This window comes from Stegodyphus dumicola, chromosome X2, assembly GCF_044657685.1.
Source record: "Stegodyphus dumicola isolate Sdum_Otavi_A_Nest chromosome X2, ASM4465768v1".
Lineage (NCBI taxonomy): Eukaryota > Metazoa > Arthropoda > Arachnida > Araneae > Eresidae > Stegodyphus > Stegodyphus dumicola.
Genome location: NC_140781.1, coordinates 69,026,991 through 69,044,220, shown reverse-complemented (window position 1 = coordinate 69,044,220; position 17,230 = coordinate 69,026,991). Strand labels below are relative to the sequence as shown.

The 17,230-nt window shown below is 37.3% G+C and overlaps 1 protein-coding gene and 1 long non-coding RNA gene across 2 annotated transcripts in view; one reads left to right on the top strand and one right to left on the bottom strand.

The window, feature by feature from the left end:
- LOC118191764 (uncharacterized) overlaps positions 1-17,230 on the top strand; it is an 86,648-nt gene that overhangs the window by 47,870 nt on the left and 21,548 nt on the right. The gene's annotated exons all lie outside the window — the stretch shown is intronic.
- LOC118191762 (chloride channel CLIC-like protein 1) lies at positions 832-3,568 on the bottom strand. Its single transcript, XM_035362613.2, has one exon. It carries the CDS (start codon positions 3,411-3,413, stop codon positions 1,575-1,577), a length of 1,839 nt encoding a protein of 612 aa, XP_035218504.1. The 5' UTR covers positions 3,414-3,568; the 3' UTR covers positions 832-1,574.

Below are 17,230 nucleotides of genomic sequence, written 5' to 3'. Positions count from 1 at the left end.
CTAAATAACTCTTTTAAAGTTTATTTAACACTGTTTCTGATGAAAAAATGAAAGTTTGTTACATCACCACCATATTATCTTATAATTCATTAGAAATGAAGGATTTCTCTCAACCTAAAAAAAAAAAATTCTAACATTCATAAATACAAGATCACCGTCTATTTTACAATTACTTCTACAAAAGTAAAAAAAAAAAAAAAAAAAAACATGCAAATAATTACTAGAGGTTTAAACAACACAAATCAGTGATAATTTTTTATAACTTTCAGTACTAATTTCGAGAGTTCTGTAATCAAACCATCAAAACTAGTATTGCAAATTTATAAAAATTATGGGTAAAGTGCAGAATCGCCCACTGCTTGGCATGTTTTTAAGAATTGCACTAACTCGGTATCCATGTACACATCAACCTATTTTCACTTAAAGAAACATCCCAGAATTGCACAAAAATGACATTGCGCACTCCCTTGACTTTATCCATGTACACATTGACCTATTTTCACTTAAAAAGTCAAAGAAAATTGACAAAAATCCAATTCTTGTTACTCATGTAAAAAGCGCCAAACAAATAAGTGTGCGATTCTGCACTTCACCCAAAATTACAATTAATTGTTACTTGAACTCTCTAATAATTACTTTCACTGTTACACATACTTTGGATAACTATTTTTTGAGTATACACAATATAATACCATACTGACTGCAGGAAAAAAAAAAAAAAAAGAATCATGAATAAATAAAAAATAAGACTTACTATTTGAATTATTTTCAAGCCAAAATGGCTTAAAAAATCCTGTAGATGACAATAATTAAAATGATCTACTCGGCAAATCCATGCAAATCAGAATTTTTATTTATGAACAAGTTTTTATAATAGAAATTTATCTTAGGTTATTAACAGAACAAATTTATAAAAGCCAGAGATACTTTTGTAATAACTAATTTAACAAATTCTATTAATTTGAAGAATTTATTTAGAATAACATAGCATATTATTCTTTATATAGAGCCAATATTTTTAACACTTATTATTATTATTATTATATATAGAGCCAATATTTTTAACACTCAAAGGACATTAAGTACTGCCAATAAAACATGTTAAAAAGGGTTTTTTACATAACATCCAACTTACTTAGGGACATTTATAATAAAGCTTCAGACCTGCACTGCTAACATCAATAATATGACAGTAATAACAACATCAATAATACACCATAATCAGTTTTTAACATTTAAAAAACTTCTCCACTCCAAGTTGCACTCAGGAATAATCAAACAAAAAATAAACTTTATTCCAGTGCGACTTTATATCACAGAACACATAAACAGTAAAATTTTCCGAGATGTATACACATCTTGCATTATTATGGCACAATATAATTCTTACAATACAAATGATTATATTCATTTAAAAACAGGAATGAGCAATTCAACACTGAAAACGAAAGCACTCCTCACAAAATGTAACAGCATAGTATGAGCATTTAAAATTGCAATTACTTCATCAAAACAAATGTAGCACATTGACAGAACTTTTCTTCACACAACATGTAAAATTGTTTTTAATTTATTCAACAAAATTCAATACTTTCGCTTTTTTTAAATGTGTCCTTCGAATTGACTATAGTATCACATACTTTCATATCTGATTCCTTTTTAATCATGTTTGAGCATTTGCAAATATCTTTCTTTAAATTAACTTCTTTTACTTGATCAACTGTTTCCTCTCTATCTGAAGGTAAATATGTGTTATCAGAACTATCACTCACATTCTTACATTCTGTACATTCACTTTCAAGTTCTGAAGAATGACTAGGACACAGTTCTTCATAACTATTGGGATAGAGTTGCATGTCATCCACACCACAAACCTCTCTTGATAAAAGCTTAGGTTTCAATTTTTTATTGCTTTGCTTTGGAACATAAAAACTTTCATTCCTTCCAAGCATAGAATTGGAAGCATGTGCAACCATTCTTTTCTCATTAGATTTACCAGAGATGGAATTCAATATTTCATTTTTATGGTGGGATAAACTTTTAGCTGAGTTCAAATCTTCAATATGATTACCTAGAGCAGAAGTACTGGGTTCCAAAGATCCCATAAAAAATGGAAACTTAATTTTGTAATTAAACAGCATTGCAATAATAAGAAATAAGAAAATGGTAAGAGGTATTATAGTAAAAATTGACAACCCATCAAATAACTGTCTTGCAGCAGAGTTTATAGAACGAGAAGCTGCACTCAGAGGTTGAAAGAGCATCGCGGCAAAAGCTTCCGATGCAGCAACAGTGAAGCTTACCTCCCAAAATGGATCAACCATTAATGCTTCATAATATTTCTGACAGTCATTGCTATGAAAGTAACTTTTTATATACTCTTGAATATGTCCAATGATACCAAATTCATCCTTTCTACACTGAGATGGTACAGTCATAGATGACAGCTCAGCATGCTTATATGCTAACTTTTGCTTATACAAATGCATCCAGTGCCACATTATGGAAATAAAGACTAGAAACCAAAACAATGTAAGACATGGATGATGTAACAACCACTGCAGAATAACATAAGAAACAATCAAAATAATGCTAATGGAAGCAAACATCCAAATAAATGGTATCAAATAGGTAATAACAGCTAAATACTCTTTTTCTTTTTCACTCGTAATTACAGCTTTTGAAACAAAATCTGAAATGACAGCATCAAGATCTCCAACATCGAAGGTTTTAGACAACAACATTTTTTGCAATCTATCCACAAAATCCTTATTCATTTGGAAAGTAAAATAATTAATTTCAGACTCTGAAGACGCTTCTCTCTCAACTTTGTGAATAAGTTTCTTAATCCATCTGGAAATGTAAATGCTGTCAAGAATACATGTTTCTAGTTTATCACCATCAGAAATTCTCGTGGATTCTTTGAAATTATTTGGAAAAGTGCTACCGTCACTGACAAATTTATTACTGCCAATCACTTCTCCTTTAATATCACTAAACATAGGTTTCATATCATTATCCATATACACCTCATTCTTAACTGGAAGCGAAGTAGAATAAATTTGTTTAAAAGGCGCAACTACGCCTTCTTTCATTTTGGAATCAAAGTTAGCTACATGCCGCTGCTCTGTAGTCACAATTTGATGATCGGGATAATTCAGCATATCATATGGATCTACCCAATGTTCTTTTCCCTTCTCCAAGTCCTTTAAATAGTTTTCAGCAATTTCTCGTCGTCGCTGCATCTCTAAAGCAGAATCAAATACATCTTCTAGAGATTCCCCTTTCCTTTCAAAGGGTGTCTCTTTCTGAGCACTTTTATCATCTATCAATTCTAGCAGACAGCAATAACCAACACAATATATTAAATAAATGCTTAAAAACCATGACGAATATGACACCAGCTTAGACATAACCTTATCCTGTCACTCAGTCGCAAAAACATGCATTTATAACATTTTCAGCAATATACTCGACATATATTATAACCATACATCATTTGCGAGTAACATCAATGTAGTATAGTATATACGCGTTCCCGCTACCATTTGCTGTTATATGTCACGTGACATTTCAGTTTTTGCTAGTTTATTTGTTTGAGGCTTGGCGGTTAGTGCAGTTTCCCGTTCACGATTAGAGTGCGCCATTGCGCCAACTGACGACATAACCCAGAAAGTAAATCTCATATTACTCCCTCCGCTGTTAAACGAGGTAGTAAATTTTTTTTTTTCTGAAAAATGAGTAGAACATTTTGTTGGCTACGGACGTATAAATTCATACGATTACATGCTGTGCATAAGCTTTTCTTATTCTTCTAATCGACCAATTTTTTATAATAATATCGCAGTAATCTCAAATATTGACCAAGCAAATGTTTTTATGTCATATTTGAAAATTCAATTTTCACCTAACAGCCGTCCGTCAGATGATATTTTGAACTAATGCACCTCAGAAAGTACGCGATTGGCTGAACGCGCCAGTTGCACGAAATCTCCTTACACTGGTTTTCTCCTTCGGAAATCACCGAACTCATTAAGAAAATAAAGAAGCGAAAAGCACCACGAAATGACGGAATCCCCAAGTCTGCCATAAAAAATTTTCCCTTCCCCCCCCGAAAAAAAAACAGCACCTTCAAAACTACAAGCATCATGAACGCTTGTCTTTCTACTTCATACTTCCCCACTACTTATGAAACTGCGAAAATCATCATGCTTCCAAGACCTGATAAGAATCACTCCAAGCCTTATGGCTTCAGGCGTATCAGCCTTTTACCAGGTCAAGGCAAAACTTTAAAAAGGCTCACTCTAGTTAGAATGAAACAGTACTCCACTCTTCTCCGTCCCGAAGAGTTAAAAGCCGTTCCCACTTGGGTTTATCCGAGCTAACGAACACATCTAACGTAGTCGACCCATCTCCAAAACCAGTTTTTCCCCATACGGCAGCAAGTTGAAAAATCTTATCTGCAGGCACAGCGGAGCTAGTCGACACATGGAAGTGACTCCGTTAGCTCAGATAAACCCAGTGGGAACGGGGCTTAGAGTTTCGTGAGACACTGTCAACCACGAAACAGCTGCTTAGGGGCCCTAGTCTGGACACCGTCGAGATAGAAGAACGGATCGTTTTTTGCTATCTACTCGACAGAAAGCGAGTCTGGTGTCATTGTCTCGATCATTACAGAGATCGACGCTTCGAAAATTTTTCCGTCAGCTGGACAGCTGCCGTTTAAGTTTCTGACTGTCGTTTTAGAGCTAAACTGAGGACGACGGAGGTCACGTATTGTTTTTGAAAGTGTACGTAATATTACGTAATAGAAAGTGTACGTAATAACTATTTTTTATGCTTTTGGAAATTACGAGAAATATGTTGGTAATGACAGATATATTGGTTATCAGAGATATTTTGGTAATGCAACAAACCCGTTCGCAGTATTCGGACCTCAGACCGAACTACCAGTGTTCAGCGATTTTACCACACGGTCACTGGTGGGATCGACTTAAAAGGGTATAAATAGGAATATGTATTGCAATTTCCTTTCACTGCATATGTTAAAATATATATATGTGTGTGTGTGTGTGCAAGATAATATGTTTTATGATTTAACCTATAGTTATTTAATTTTTTTAAATTTTTCTTACTATTACTTTTGTTAAATATTTGTTATATTTTTACTCACTGCTTATTAGTATCTACGATACATAGTATATTTGTAGCTACGTGATAGGTAGAATTCCTGAATAAATAAAATTATTGATATAATCATGGGTTGCTAAAAATTAAAATTTTTTTATTCAAATTCATTAGGAATTTTAAACACGCGTACGCGGTGCTATATTTCAATGATTTGACTTATGACGTTGTTGCATAACCTTTTCAGACAAAATAATGTATTTTAATCATAAAATTCCTGTTAACAAATAGTTTACAAACACGTAACCTTTTAGAAAATTTCCATTTTGCAAAAGATCCTACGTAAAATTATGTTTACGTTTCTTCACATACCTGAAGTTTTGAAAAGGCCATTTCTTTCTGCGTTTAAAATATCCATTAACGGTCCCCATTTCTTTTTTCCATTCTCTTTACTAAATCCAGCAGCGTATTTTTAGAAAAATTTCACCATTTACTCGAACTCGATTTTTTTTTCTACCGCCATCCTCAGTAATAAGCACGTGCGAAACAGATCCTTTGACAACAAACTAACCACTTCCTCTGAGCCTGGAGCAATGTAGAGGTGAGATAGACTGGTTGCTATGCAATAAACATCACTTCCGCACGGAATTTCCACTTCACGTTCCGCCGACGGAATTTGAAGGGGCCAGACTCGCTCTTCCTTCTGCTGTCGAGTGGAAACAGAATCCCGACTGGTTTTCCGATATCGATCTCGATCGGTGTCCAGACTAGACCCCTAGGTTCCCCGAAATCTCTGGTGCTTCTCTGCATTCAAAGCTTAATGTAGTGATTCTTATGCTAGATGTAGAGAAAGCTTACGATAGTGTTACCAGAAATTTTTCAACTAACTTAGATACTTAGATACTTATGTGAATTATACTGGGTTTCTACTGCACTGAGGCAGTACTTCCCAGTAGCATGATAGATGTCCCGAAGGAACCTGGCAGTAAGGGTAAATCAAGTGGATCCTGTAGCAGGAAACCTTGAGAAGATGCTAGAGAGGGAGAGAGAGGAGCAATGCGAAATTTCAGCATGTGTCGCCATCTGGTGGCGATGGATGTGGTGACAGAGTCGGGGTTATTTGCAAGAGATGTAAAAATTCATTTTGGTGTATTAGTGCAGTTAAAAGATTTTTTAAGTGACATAAAAATTTTTTATTTTTATATAGGTCCTTTTAATGTGTGGGCCTTTTAATGAAGTTGCGATGGTTTCACAAAACATTCTACGGCAGGGTATCAAACTGCGGATCTCCTACATAGTAGGTACGTGCCTTACCACAGGGCTATGTATTCTGTATGTAAACACATCTGGGAAATGGAGTCTTTTCGTGATTGAAAGGGTGATTTCCTGTGAATAAGGGTGTGGTTAGATGTTTGCGTTGATCATGTTAATGATGTGTGCAGCGTATGGTCTATTGAAATAATCTTCTTCAAAAATTTCGTATGCAAGGATGTTTGAAAAGTTTTCATGGGTGTTTGCCGTAGCTTTTCTAAAGAAATTTGCGTTTAGCCTGTTGATATAATCCTTGTATGTATGCGACGTGGAGATCGTGGTGTAGGTTTTTGTTTCTTATGAAGAAGGGTGCTCCAGTAATTAAACGGAGAAATTTATTTTGTACTATTTGTAGCTTTTCGATCTCTGAATTTTTGGCATTCGCCCATACCCGTGAAGCGTACGTGAGCATCGGCTGAATTATTGAAATGAAGATTTTCTTTTTCCTTGAGAGAGTGAGGCCGGAGGAGTTTGATAGGAGACAGTAGAGCTTTCTGATGATACCAAAAGTTTTTCGCTTGATTTCATTTATGTGGTTCGACCAGGTGAAGGTTCTATTGAAAATAATGCCAATGTATTTAGCTTTATTTACGATGGGGATTTGTTGGCCGAATAGGGAAACTGAGTTGGTGATTCTGTCTGTATGTTTGTACTTTCGTATCAGTAAGATTTCAGATTTTTCAGGGTTTATGTTAATTCTCCATGTGGTGCAGCATGTTTCAACTGTAGACATTTTTTCTTGAAGTTTGACGATGGCCTGGTTTGGGCGGCGGGATCTTTGGATTAGTGCCGTGTCGTCCGCATAACATGCAAGGAGGAAGTTGTGGTCTGTTTTGAAATTAGGGAAATCATGTGCGTAAATTAGATAAAGAACAGGACCAAGGATACGGCCTTTTGCTATGCCTCCTCGGATGGGGAGGGAGTTTGAGGTGTATTGCCTTGCTTGACCTAGAAGGTTCTGTGATCAAGGAAAGATTTTAGGATAAGAATTAGCTCTCGGGGAATTTGTTGTTGTATAAGTTTGTAAATAAGTCCCTCATGCCAAACGCGGTCAAAAGCTTTGGCCACGTCTAGCATGAGGAAGGCGACACTGAGTTTGTTTTTGATAGCAGAGCCAATGAATTCTGTAATTCTGATCAACTGGTGCCGGAAACCATACTGTTCATTCGGTAGAAATCCCAGATACGGTTGGAGTCTTGTTAGGATTAATTTTTCTAAGATCTTCCCAAGTGAAGAGAGCAGACTAATTGGCCTGTAGCTTGTGAGTTTGTCGGGTGGTTTTTTGGGTTTTTGTAAGACAAAGATGTTTGCGTGTTTCCAGATGACGGGGAAGTATGAGTGTGTAAGGCAAGCGTAGTAAATGTCTGCGAGTTTGCATAATACGTTGTTAGGGAAATTTTTCAGAAGATTGTTTGAAATTTGATCTTTCCCTGGAGCTTTTCTGATTTTGGAATGTTTTATGATGTTTTTGATTTCATAGGGGCTTGTCAGTGTGATATGATTTGGGGAAGAGGGGGAGTTTATCCAGCTGTCGTTGTGGGCAGTAGTGTAATGGCTGCCACGATGGTGAGGTTAATGGGCGTGTCGTTTGGAGTGAACTGTTCTGTTCCTGGTTTTGTAAAAGCGGATGCTTTTTCCTGGTTGGTGTATACAAAACCATGTTGTGTTTGGATTGGTGGAGGTTTTGAGATTTCGGATGAAGTTCCAAAAGGATCTTCCAAGTTGAGGTTTTCGATTTTTAAATTCCATTGTTCAGTTCTGTATTTCTTAATTTCATAACTGATTTTTCTGGTGAGGCGGTTAATTTCAGTTTTAATTGAAGGGTCCCATGTGCGGTTGAAGAGCTTGCGGAGTCTGTTGCGTTGGGTAATGATATTACGGATGTTCTGAGGAAGGGTGCCGTAATTACAGGAAGTAATCTTTTCTGTAGTAGCTTGTTTGATGAAGTTTTGAATTGTTTCAGTGAAAGCTATGGCTGCAGTTTCAATGTTTCCTGGAGAATTAAGTCTTCCATATTGTATGGGAGTGGATATTGCAATATTGTGTAGGAGGTCTCAGTCAATAATTTTCTTGATAAAAGCTTCTTTTGGTTTATTGTAGCCTAATTGGGCGATTACAGGGACGTGATTTGAAGATAGTTCAATGAGTACTTCTAGAGTCATAGGGAAGTTGTACTTTGTGAGAAAGAAGTCCAGGATGTCTGGTCGTCTGTTGGTGATATTTGGTCTGTAAGTAGGTTCCTCTGAGGTGTACATGAAAATGGGGTGGTTCTCTACAAAGTTTCGGATTATAAGTCCGTTTGGGTTGGAGCGATTGCATCCCCAGTCAGTGTGTTTCGAATTAAAATCTGCACCTATAATGGTGGGAGTTTGGTCACCTATGTAGACATGAATATCCGCAGTATCGATTTTGTTGTCAGGGGGGTTGTAAATAGCACAGAATTTGGTGTTGCCAAATTTAGGAATGTGTACGTTGACGCAGACAAATTCGTGTCCTTTTGAATTATCGGAGGAGATCAGTCCAGAGTTCAGTGATCGTTTTACATAGATGATCACGCCGCCGCCGCGATGTCTGATTCTGTCACATCTGTATGCGTGGTAGTTTGCCAGTTTTAGGCTGTGCCTGGCAAGTGCATGTGTTTCAGTAATCATGCACATTTGTATGTCATGATTTTCTAAGAAATCGTGCAGCTCGTGGAGCTTTGTAGTTTTGTGCGTTCCATAACGCCACTGAGATTGGTACAAATGATTGGGGTAGATTATTCATGATTGATGGCGGGATCCAGGGCTGATGTTTGTGCGGATGCACTACTAAATTGGGCTGTGGTGTCTTTTAGCATGGAAATTACAGCTGTGAGAGTGGAAATGAGAGTCTTTGCCTCTTCAAGCTTAGCTGAAAGTTTCTGTAGTTCCTGGGAGCGATGCTCCTTGGGGGGCTGCGCACTGTTGGTGGTAACTCGTTCAGAATAGAGTATTCTGTTTGAGTTCTTCTCTTTTGGAAAGAAGGAACAACCTCGAAAAGAGGCTGTGTGACTAAGTCCACAGTTCGCACAGGTAGCAGGTTCAGTAGGGGGTTTTGAGCAAGTGCGAGACTCGTGTCCCTGACCGCACTTTGCACACCGCGCAGGGAGATGGCAGTGGGCTTGGGAGTTATGGAAGTTTTGACATTTGAAACATTGTGTAGGGCCTTTTCTGCCCCTGTATCTCTCAACTTTTATGCGCAGTCGCATCAGGTATTGCAGGTGATAGATTGATCTGGAATGTTCATTACTGGTCAGTGTAATCAGGAACAGTGGCATACGCTGAATGCCAGGGCCGCGTTTACGAGTGAATTGAGAGACACGGATCACTTGATATCCGAGCTCTGTTAGTGCTTCTCCGATTTCAACAGGATCGTAGTAAGTTGGGATGCTTCGGATTACTGCTTTGATGTGTTTCTCGTCTGGTAGCATGTGAGTGTAGTATTTAATTTTCTTAGAGTCCAGTAGACTGGTGATTTGCCGATGTATATCAGATTCGAAGACCTTGAGTTCGAAATCGAAGTCCCCTCTCGTTTTGGCTTTGCAGTCTAGTTTGGCTTTCTCCAATAGTTCATTTAATTGTTTCCATGTGAAGTCAGGGTCTTATATAATGATCGGGGGAATCTTTGAGTTCCTTTTGGGATACTGGAATCCCTCGGTGTCTGTGGGACCGCAGGGCACTTCATTTGTGGGTTCTTCATTGGTCGGAAGTACCGTTTCCATGGGCGTGGCTTCCGGAGTGGATGCAGGCAGGAGTTTTGGCGCTGGGATGTTTCCTGTGTTTTGGGCTCTTCTTGGGCTGCATCCTGTGATTTGGGCTTGGGTAGAGAAGCTGGTTTGGCTTTAGCTTTCTTTTTTATTTTTTGTGATGATGGGGGGGGCTCCAACGAATTTCCTTCCTGACGGGGGCTGATCGGGATCGTCCGATACTTCTTCAAGAATGGCGAATTTGTTATATGTTTTCGGTTCTGAAGTTCTTGGCCGGTGTGGTATTTGGCGCGGCAGTCCGCTGCTGGGTTTCTGCAGGAGAATTGGTATTAAATTCCGGGAAGGTGACAGAGAAGAGATTTTTCATCTGCTTTAAGTTGTTCAGACGTCCTATGTCTGAGTCGAAAAGCTTAGCTCTTCTTGATGTTGATTCCAATTCTTTAATGGCGTGATTGATGAAGTCAGACATCGCCTTCATGATGTTTTCCATCTCAAAATCCGTAAGGTATAGCAATAGCAGGGAAAGCTCTGAAAAATCACGTTAATAAAAAGCGAAAAATCAGACGTCCTACTGTGACTGCGTCTGGAAGCAGAAGCAAAATTGAAAATCAGTAAAATCGCACGAAGGCCTTTTTACTATTCTGTGGTCACTTCAACCTTTTGTGTGCTAGTAACTGATCGTGAAATAAAAATCAAGTAGTCTTGGTAAAAACCGAGAGCTGCAAGGAGAACCTTCACGTGAAAATGAGAAGATGACTGACCCGATTTTCAACTAAAGCAACAAAATCAGACTTAAAAAGTCGCAAATGACGTCAGAGATCACATGATTTTCCGTGACGTCCTAGTTGCGTAGGCTCACATGACCTCTGACGCCATCAAAAATTTACTGTCTATTGGTTACGTAAGTTACAGACTGTACTCGATTCTTAATCTTTTTAATTACATATCTTAGCTTTAACGAAAATTTTAAAAATATTTTGCTAATTGTCATTTATTTAAATGTCCATTTCTTTTCTTATTAATTCTCATTTAATTTAGGTCCCTGTTTGTAAATTAATTTGTGCATATCCATTCTCAAGAGATTCCTCACGTTTAGATTGTTAGCGTTTTTGTACTAAATTATTTGAGTCCGCAGTTAATTTCTTTTAATTCATTTTTGTTCTTGGCGTAATCGTGAATATTTTAATTGAGGAGTGCTTCTCAATGAGATTTCTGTTCTGCGTGGTGGATTCATTTCAGATTCTGATTAAGAAAGTCTTGCTCTTTCGCTGTTAAATTTATTTGTGTTGTTATTTAGAAAAATACCGTTGCTTTGATTTTTAAGTCATTTTCATTGCTTATTTCTTAGCAATATTTATAATCAGGAGAATGAATTTCACTTCTTTCTCTGTTTGGGTACCTAATATATGGCGCGCAAGCTGCGAGAACTTTGGGTTTCATTAGGGGAGGACTGACTGAAAAATAAAAGACACAGGGTCGAGGAGGGGAAGGTGAGAGTCCCAGGCAGATTTTTTTTCTTTCTTTCCCTTTTTTCTCCTTCCCCTATGCCCTTCTTGTTATACCGGCGTCAAACGGTTCAGCCTTGAAAATGAAAGCCCACACGTAAACAAGATTGCCAGATGACAACTTCTATTTAAGCCTAAATAAACTGTTTTTTTAATATAAATTATTTTTAATTGATACATTAGTTTAATGTAAAAGCATTTTACGATATATTAAAAAAATCTTTGAAATCGCAAAAAGTAGCATAAGAAAATGATGGATGTCGCAAAAGTTTCGCAAAATCGCAATTTCTAAAATTTTAGTAGCACAAATTTGTCAAAGATCGCAAATTTGCGAAAAATCGCACGATCTGGCAACACTGGCTTACATCAGCGTCTGGCATGAGGGTCTAATTTACAAACTCATCCAATTGGACTTTGTGAGAGAACTCATCATGATTATTCTTTCCTTCATGACAAATAGAACTTTTAAAGTATTCGTGAAAGACTCATTCTCCACGGAGAGAAAAATGCAAGCTGGGGGTCCCACAAGAGTCAGTAATTAGGCCCGTTCTTTGCCTGTTTTTTGTGGCAGATTTCCCACAAATACATTACTATCATAGTTCAATGCTGGCTTGTTATGCAGACGACACAGCCTTAGCAGTTAAATCTGATAACATAAACCATGAAATATGTAAAGTGCAGGAAAAAAAAAAAAACATTCCGATAATCGAGGAGTTTCACAAAAATGGGAAAATCGCCATCAATGCACAAAAATCCCAGCTGCTTGTCATTAGGAGAAAAAGAGGAATGTCATAATCAACAAAAGCCTGAGTTTGTTCAATGAATGTGTTCCGATCGTAAAACAAACTCACTACCTAGGTGTAATTCTCAATGACGAATTAACCTGGTGGCATCACATAAAACATGCATGACACGAGGCAATTAAAACTATGAAATGCCTCTACCCGTTGATTGGAAAGCATTCAAAATTAGACCTCTCTAAGAAGAGACTCATCTACATCCCCACGATACGTCCTATTATGACGTACGCCTCACCAGCATGGGCCACCGCCACCAAAAATGATAATCAGAAGCTACAGATGGTGCAAAATCGATTCCTCCGCATGATAGCAAATGATCATTTCAATGTGAGGAACAAGCTATTGTATGATGGTCTAAAAACTGATCCAAGACAAGTTCCTGAACAGAACAAATGGAAGATTCTTTAACTCTGCCACCGATTGTGAGCACCTGAAATATTTTAATATATTTCATTATGAGATTCTCAGCGAGGGTAAACATTTGCGAACTTATGCAGCCTTTTTTCTGTACGGTAACCAAAATTTTCCAGCTTAATGTATTTACTTGCTAATCGCAATTCCAGCTTTTCAAATTTATTTTAAACAGCTGCACTGAATCAAGCAGCATTTCTAAACAACAGCGAATGTGCCGGTGACTACACCACGTGACTTGCTACTTTGTAATTTTGTTTTGTTCATGTGAAATATTTTGCTAATTTCAGCGTTGTGTACGTATGTATTTATTTTTAATTTATTCTGCATCTCACTGTGTTCTTACCTACCCACTTTGTAGAGACATTAGGTTATTATGAGCCGGAGAGATGAAACATGAGCAACACCTGCGCCGGGAATCGAACCAAGGACCTCTGAAATACGCGCACAACATGCAGACTACTACACCATGAAGGCACGCTCAGAAGGTGGGAGAAATACCTGGGGTGGCCAAAGTGCGGCTCGCGAGCCTGATACAGCTCTCGCAGGCAATTTGTGAGGTTTATGCATATGAAATATATGTATGAAATATGATAAACTAAAACTATTCAGTGTCCAAAAGAAAGAAATTAATTAGTTTAGACTCTTTTTAAAAAGTTATCAGGGATTTCTTTCTATTTAAAACCTCCTCCACTACTTCTATAATGATGTAAATATGAACTTGTGGCTTTTAGAAAATCTAGTTGCGGCTCTCGAACATTCCTGAATTCAAAAGTGCGGCTCCTACTGACATGAAGTTTGGCCAATCCTGCCTTATATACTCCCCCTTTTAAAGGGCGACTGGGGTTTTAGGGGATCCATTCACCAAATCCTGGGTGGGGAGAATCATCATCCACCACCCTTTTAGTTCGGATGCCACTGTAGAGACATTAGTTTTTTTTTTTTTTTGGAAGCAAGAGAAGTGAAAAATGAACAACGCCTTCGCTGGGAATCGAACCACGGAGCTCTGGAATACACTCCCAGCGTGCAGACCACTACACTACGAAGGCGTGCTAAGAAGGCGGGAGAAATACCTTATATGTTTTACATAAAAATGTAAATAAATGATAAATGCGTTACAGTTATACAGCTTCAAGAGAAGACGAGAAATCGGAGAAGAAAAAATTATATTAAAAGCCAAACAATCAAAAAATATTTTTCAAACCAAATATAATTTTTAAAATTTTTCTATCTGGAAAGTGATGCGAGGAAAAGGTGCTACATTAAGAAATATAGTTATGTTTTTAATAAGCTGTAATAAGAACTCAGACTTTTAGTACATTTCGAAGCTTTGGGAAAATATAAGTGTCTTTAAATAATAAATTCTAAAGAAAGAAAGAAAAATTATGTTCCTTCTGGACAGGTGTAGTACTTAAAAGTGTTTGCAATGTAATAGAATAGGACCATAAAATTTAGATGTAATTAGAAAATGATCATATGATCGCTTTTGGATCATATATAGTATGTTCTGCACTTGAAAGCGCAGTATGTTTGTAGAGTTTTTAGGTTATTTTTTAAAGCAGAAGAGATGAAAAATGAGCAGCGCCTTCGCCGGGAATCGAACCACAGTCCTCTGGAATACGCGCCCAGCGTGCAGACCACTACACCACGAAGGCATGCTAAGAAGGCGGGAGAAATGCCTTATATACTCCCTCTTTTAAAGGGCGAATGGGGTTTAGGAGCCAAATCCTGGGTGTGGAGTATCATCATCCACCACCCTTTTAGTTCGGGCGCCACTGTAGAGACATTAGGTATTTGGAAGCAGGAGAGATGAAAAATTAGCAACGCCTTCGCCGTAAATCTAACCACGGAATATGCGTCCAGCATGCAGACCACTACAACCCGAAGGCACACTAAGAAGGCTGGAGAAATACCTTAAAACTTATTTATATTTGCGTTTTAAAATTGCCATTTTTTCTCCATTAGGGACTATTGGAGAAATTTTCAATACTGTGGACGCTCATCACGTAACCAACGAATGGTATTTATGATTAAGTGAGACCACCTTTTGAGGGACTTTACTAAATCCTCTGCTTTGGATACGCCTTGGCATTTAGGATGTCTTTGTTACTCACGTGACAACTGGTCACACCCCCTGCACCTTCGATGTTGTCTTTTGGATCCATAGTCATGCATTCCTCTACATGAAGCGCCAGTCTAGGCATCAAAGTGATGATAGCCGGGACACGTTGTGCGAAATATCACGATAATCGCTGCTTACAGCGAAACTCTGAACTTGGATCGTGTCTAAGTATTAACTTTTTAAGCAGTATCGAAACCATGTTAAAAATACAGCCTGATCTTGTGTTTTCTATTAAAAAAAGAGGACTTAATAGTAATCAAATTACATTCAATTGTAAAGACTTTATTTTAGCCTAACCAATTATTTTTAGTTTTTTCTTTCCTTTCCCTCCTGTTTTTAGTTTCCTACCGGAATGCAAAATTTTAATGACGTAGTATGCAAATCTAAACGTGTTTCGGAAGCAGTATTTAAGCTGCTTCCGAAACACGTTTAGATTCAAAAGTTCGAGAGTAGTTAGAGTAGTTCGAGAGTTATTACCATGTCTGGGCAAGATCTGCGATAGAGTTATCCAAGTACAACTCAACGATTATATTTCGAAAAATAATGTCATCAAAAACAAACATTTCGGCTTTAGACACGGAAATTCAACTACTACGCAAATTTTGAACGTCATTGAAACAATAGGAGAAACCTTTAATAATAAATTATGCATAGCAGCCTGCTTTTTGGATATAGTAAAAGCTTTTGATCGGATCTGGCATACCGGTTTAATTTAGAAAACGGTTTCATTAAGAGTTCCTCAAGGATTTATCAGATTAATTAGTTCATATATAAAAAATCGAACTTTCCAGGTCAGAGTAGGACAAAAATTGTCAAAAAGAAAACAATCTCAAAGCTGGTTTCGCTCAAGGATCAGGACTTGCAGCGACTTTATTTAATTTATATATGAACGATCTCCCAGAAACACTTTTGTGTAAAAGAGCTAAATATGCTGACGAGACCATTATTATGTCACGTTCATGCAAATCACAACATGCCATAGAAAATTTACATTTTGGATTTAACTTCATAAATCTCTGTTGTAAATTATAGAAATTCAAAATAAACACCAGCAAAAGCAATATCTTCCTATTTAGAAGGTATCGTAAAAATCAGCCAGTTAATATTAACATTACAATACATTACTCCTCACTTCCAGTTCAACAATATATCTAGGAATCATTCTAGATGAACAATTAACGTTTAAAGATGATGTGGCATATGCTTTAAACAAAGCCAGTGCCGCCTTCATGTCGATCTACAGTTTAATCGGGCGAAAATCAAAATTGAATCTCAATATTAACAGAACTTTGCATCTTACGCTAATACGGCCAATACTTTTCTATGCAGCGCCGTGTTGCGCCACCGCGTCGAAATATTATCGTCGCAAGATCGTTGGCCTCCAAAATAGAATCCTTAGAAGCCTAATAAATTCATCTTGGCTTGTCAGAAACCAACAGATATATCAGGATTTAAAAATTTCTCCTACCCAAGATTATATATTAATGACCGCGCAGGAACTTCTTCAGAAGTGTGAAAAATTCAGAACATCACCATATCGCACAACTCGCAAACTATGATCCTATAACTGTGCATCCTTTTAAGCGTTCTCGTACTATTCATCATAACCCTGCATATTAAACTTCGCCAACGCAGGCTAAAGTGCAATAATCTCGTTTTCTCCCTGCTCATAGTTACTAAATCTCATCAAAGCAATAGAAATCAGACTAAAGACTGTTATTCAACTGGCAAAGCATTAGTACTTTCTTTTGAATTCTCTATATCATTTTGCATTTTCCATTTATTATGTATTCAACTTCCATATAACTTGCAAAGAAATGGACTTTGCTCCAGATAAAGCAAGAATAGGACTTTGTTTGTACCTTATTTCAACTCATATTATTACTTCCAACGCATTTTATTATTGTAGTGTTAGCGCATTTATATACTTTGCAAATAATTTTCAGGTTCTCATCGCAAGAATACAGTTTCTTGATATATAATCTACTTCATCTATGTTTATTATGTTTCAACTTTATTTTGCATTTCCCACATAGCAATTAACATTTTCATGTTTGTTTAACTTAGATACTAATCTAAATTGCGCAAAAGCGCTTATTCTTCTGTTTCCAGCCAAAGGTATCAGAGCACAACACCAACTAGAGGTCAAAACTCCTAGCGGTTGATGTCTCTAGAACCACCAGCGATGTCCGATATCCCATGTTCGAGAGTAGTAGCGGAGTTAGTT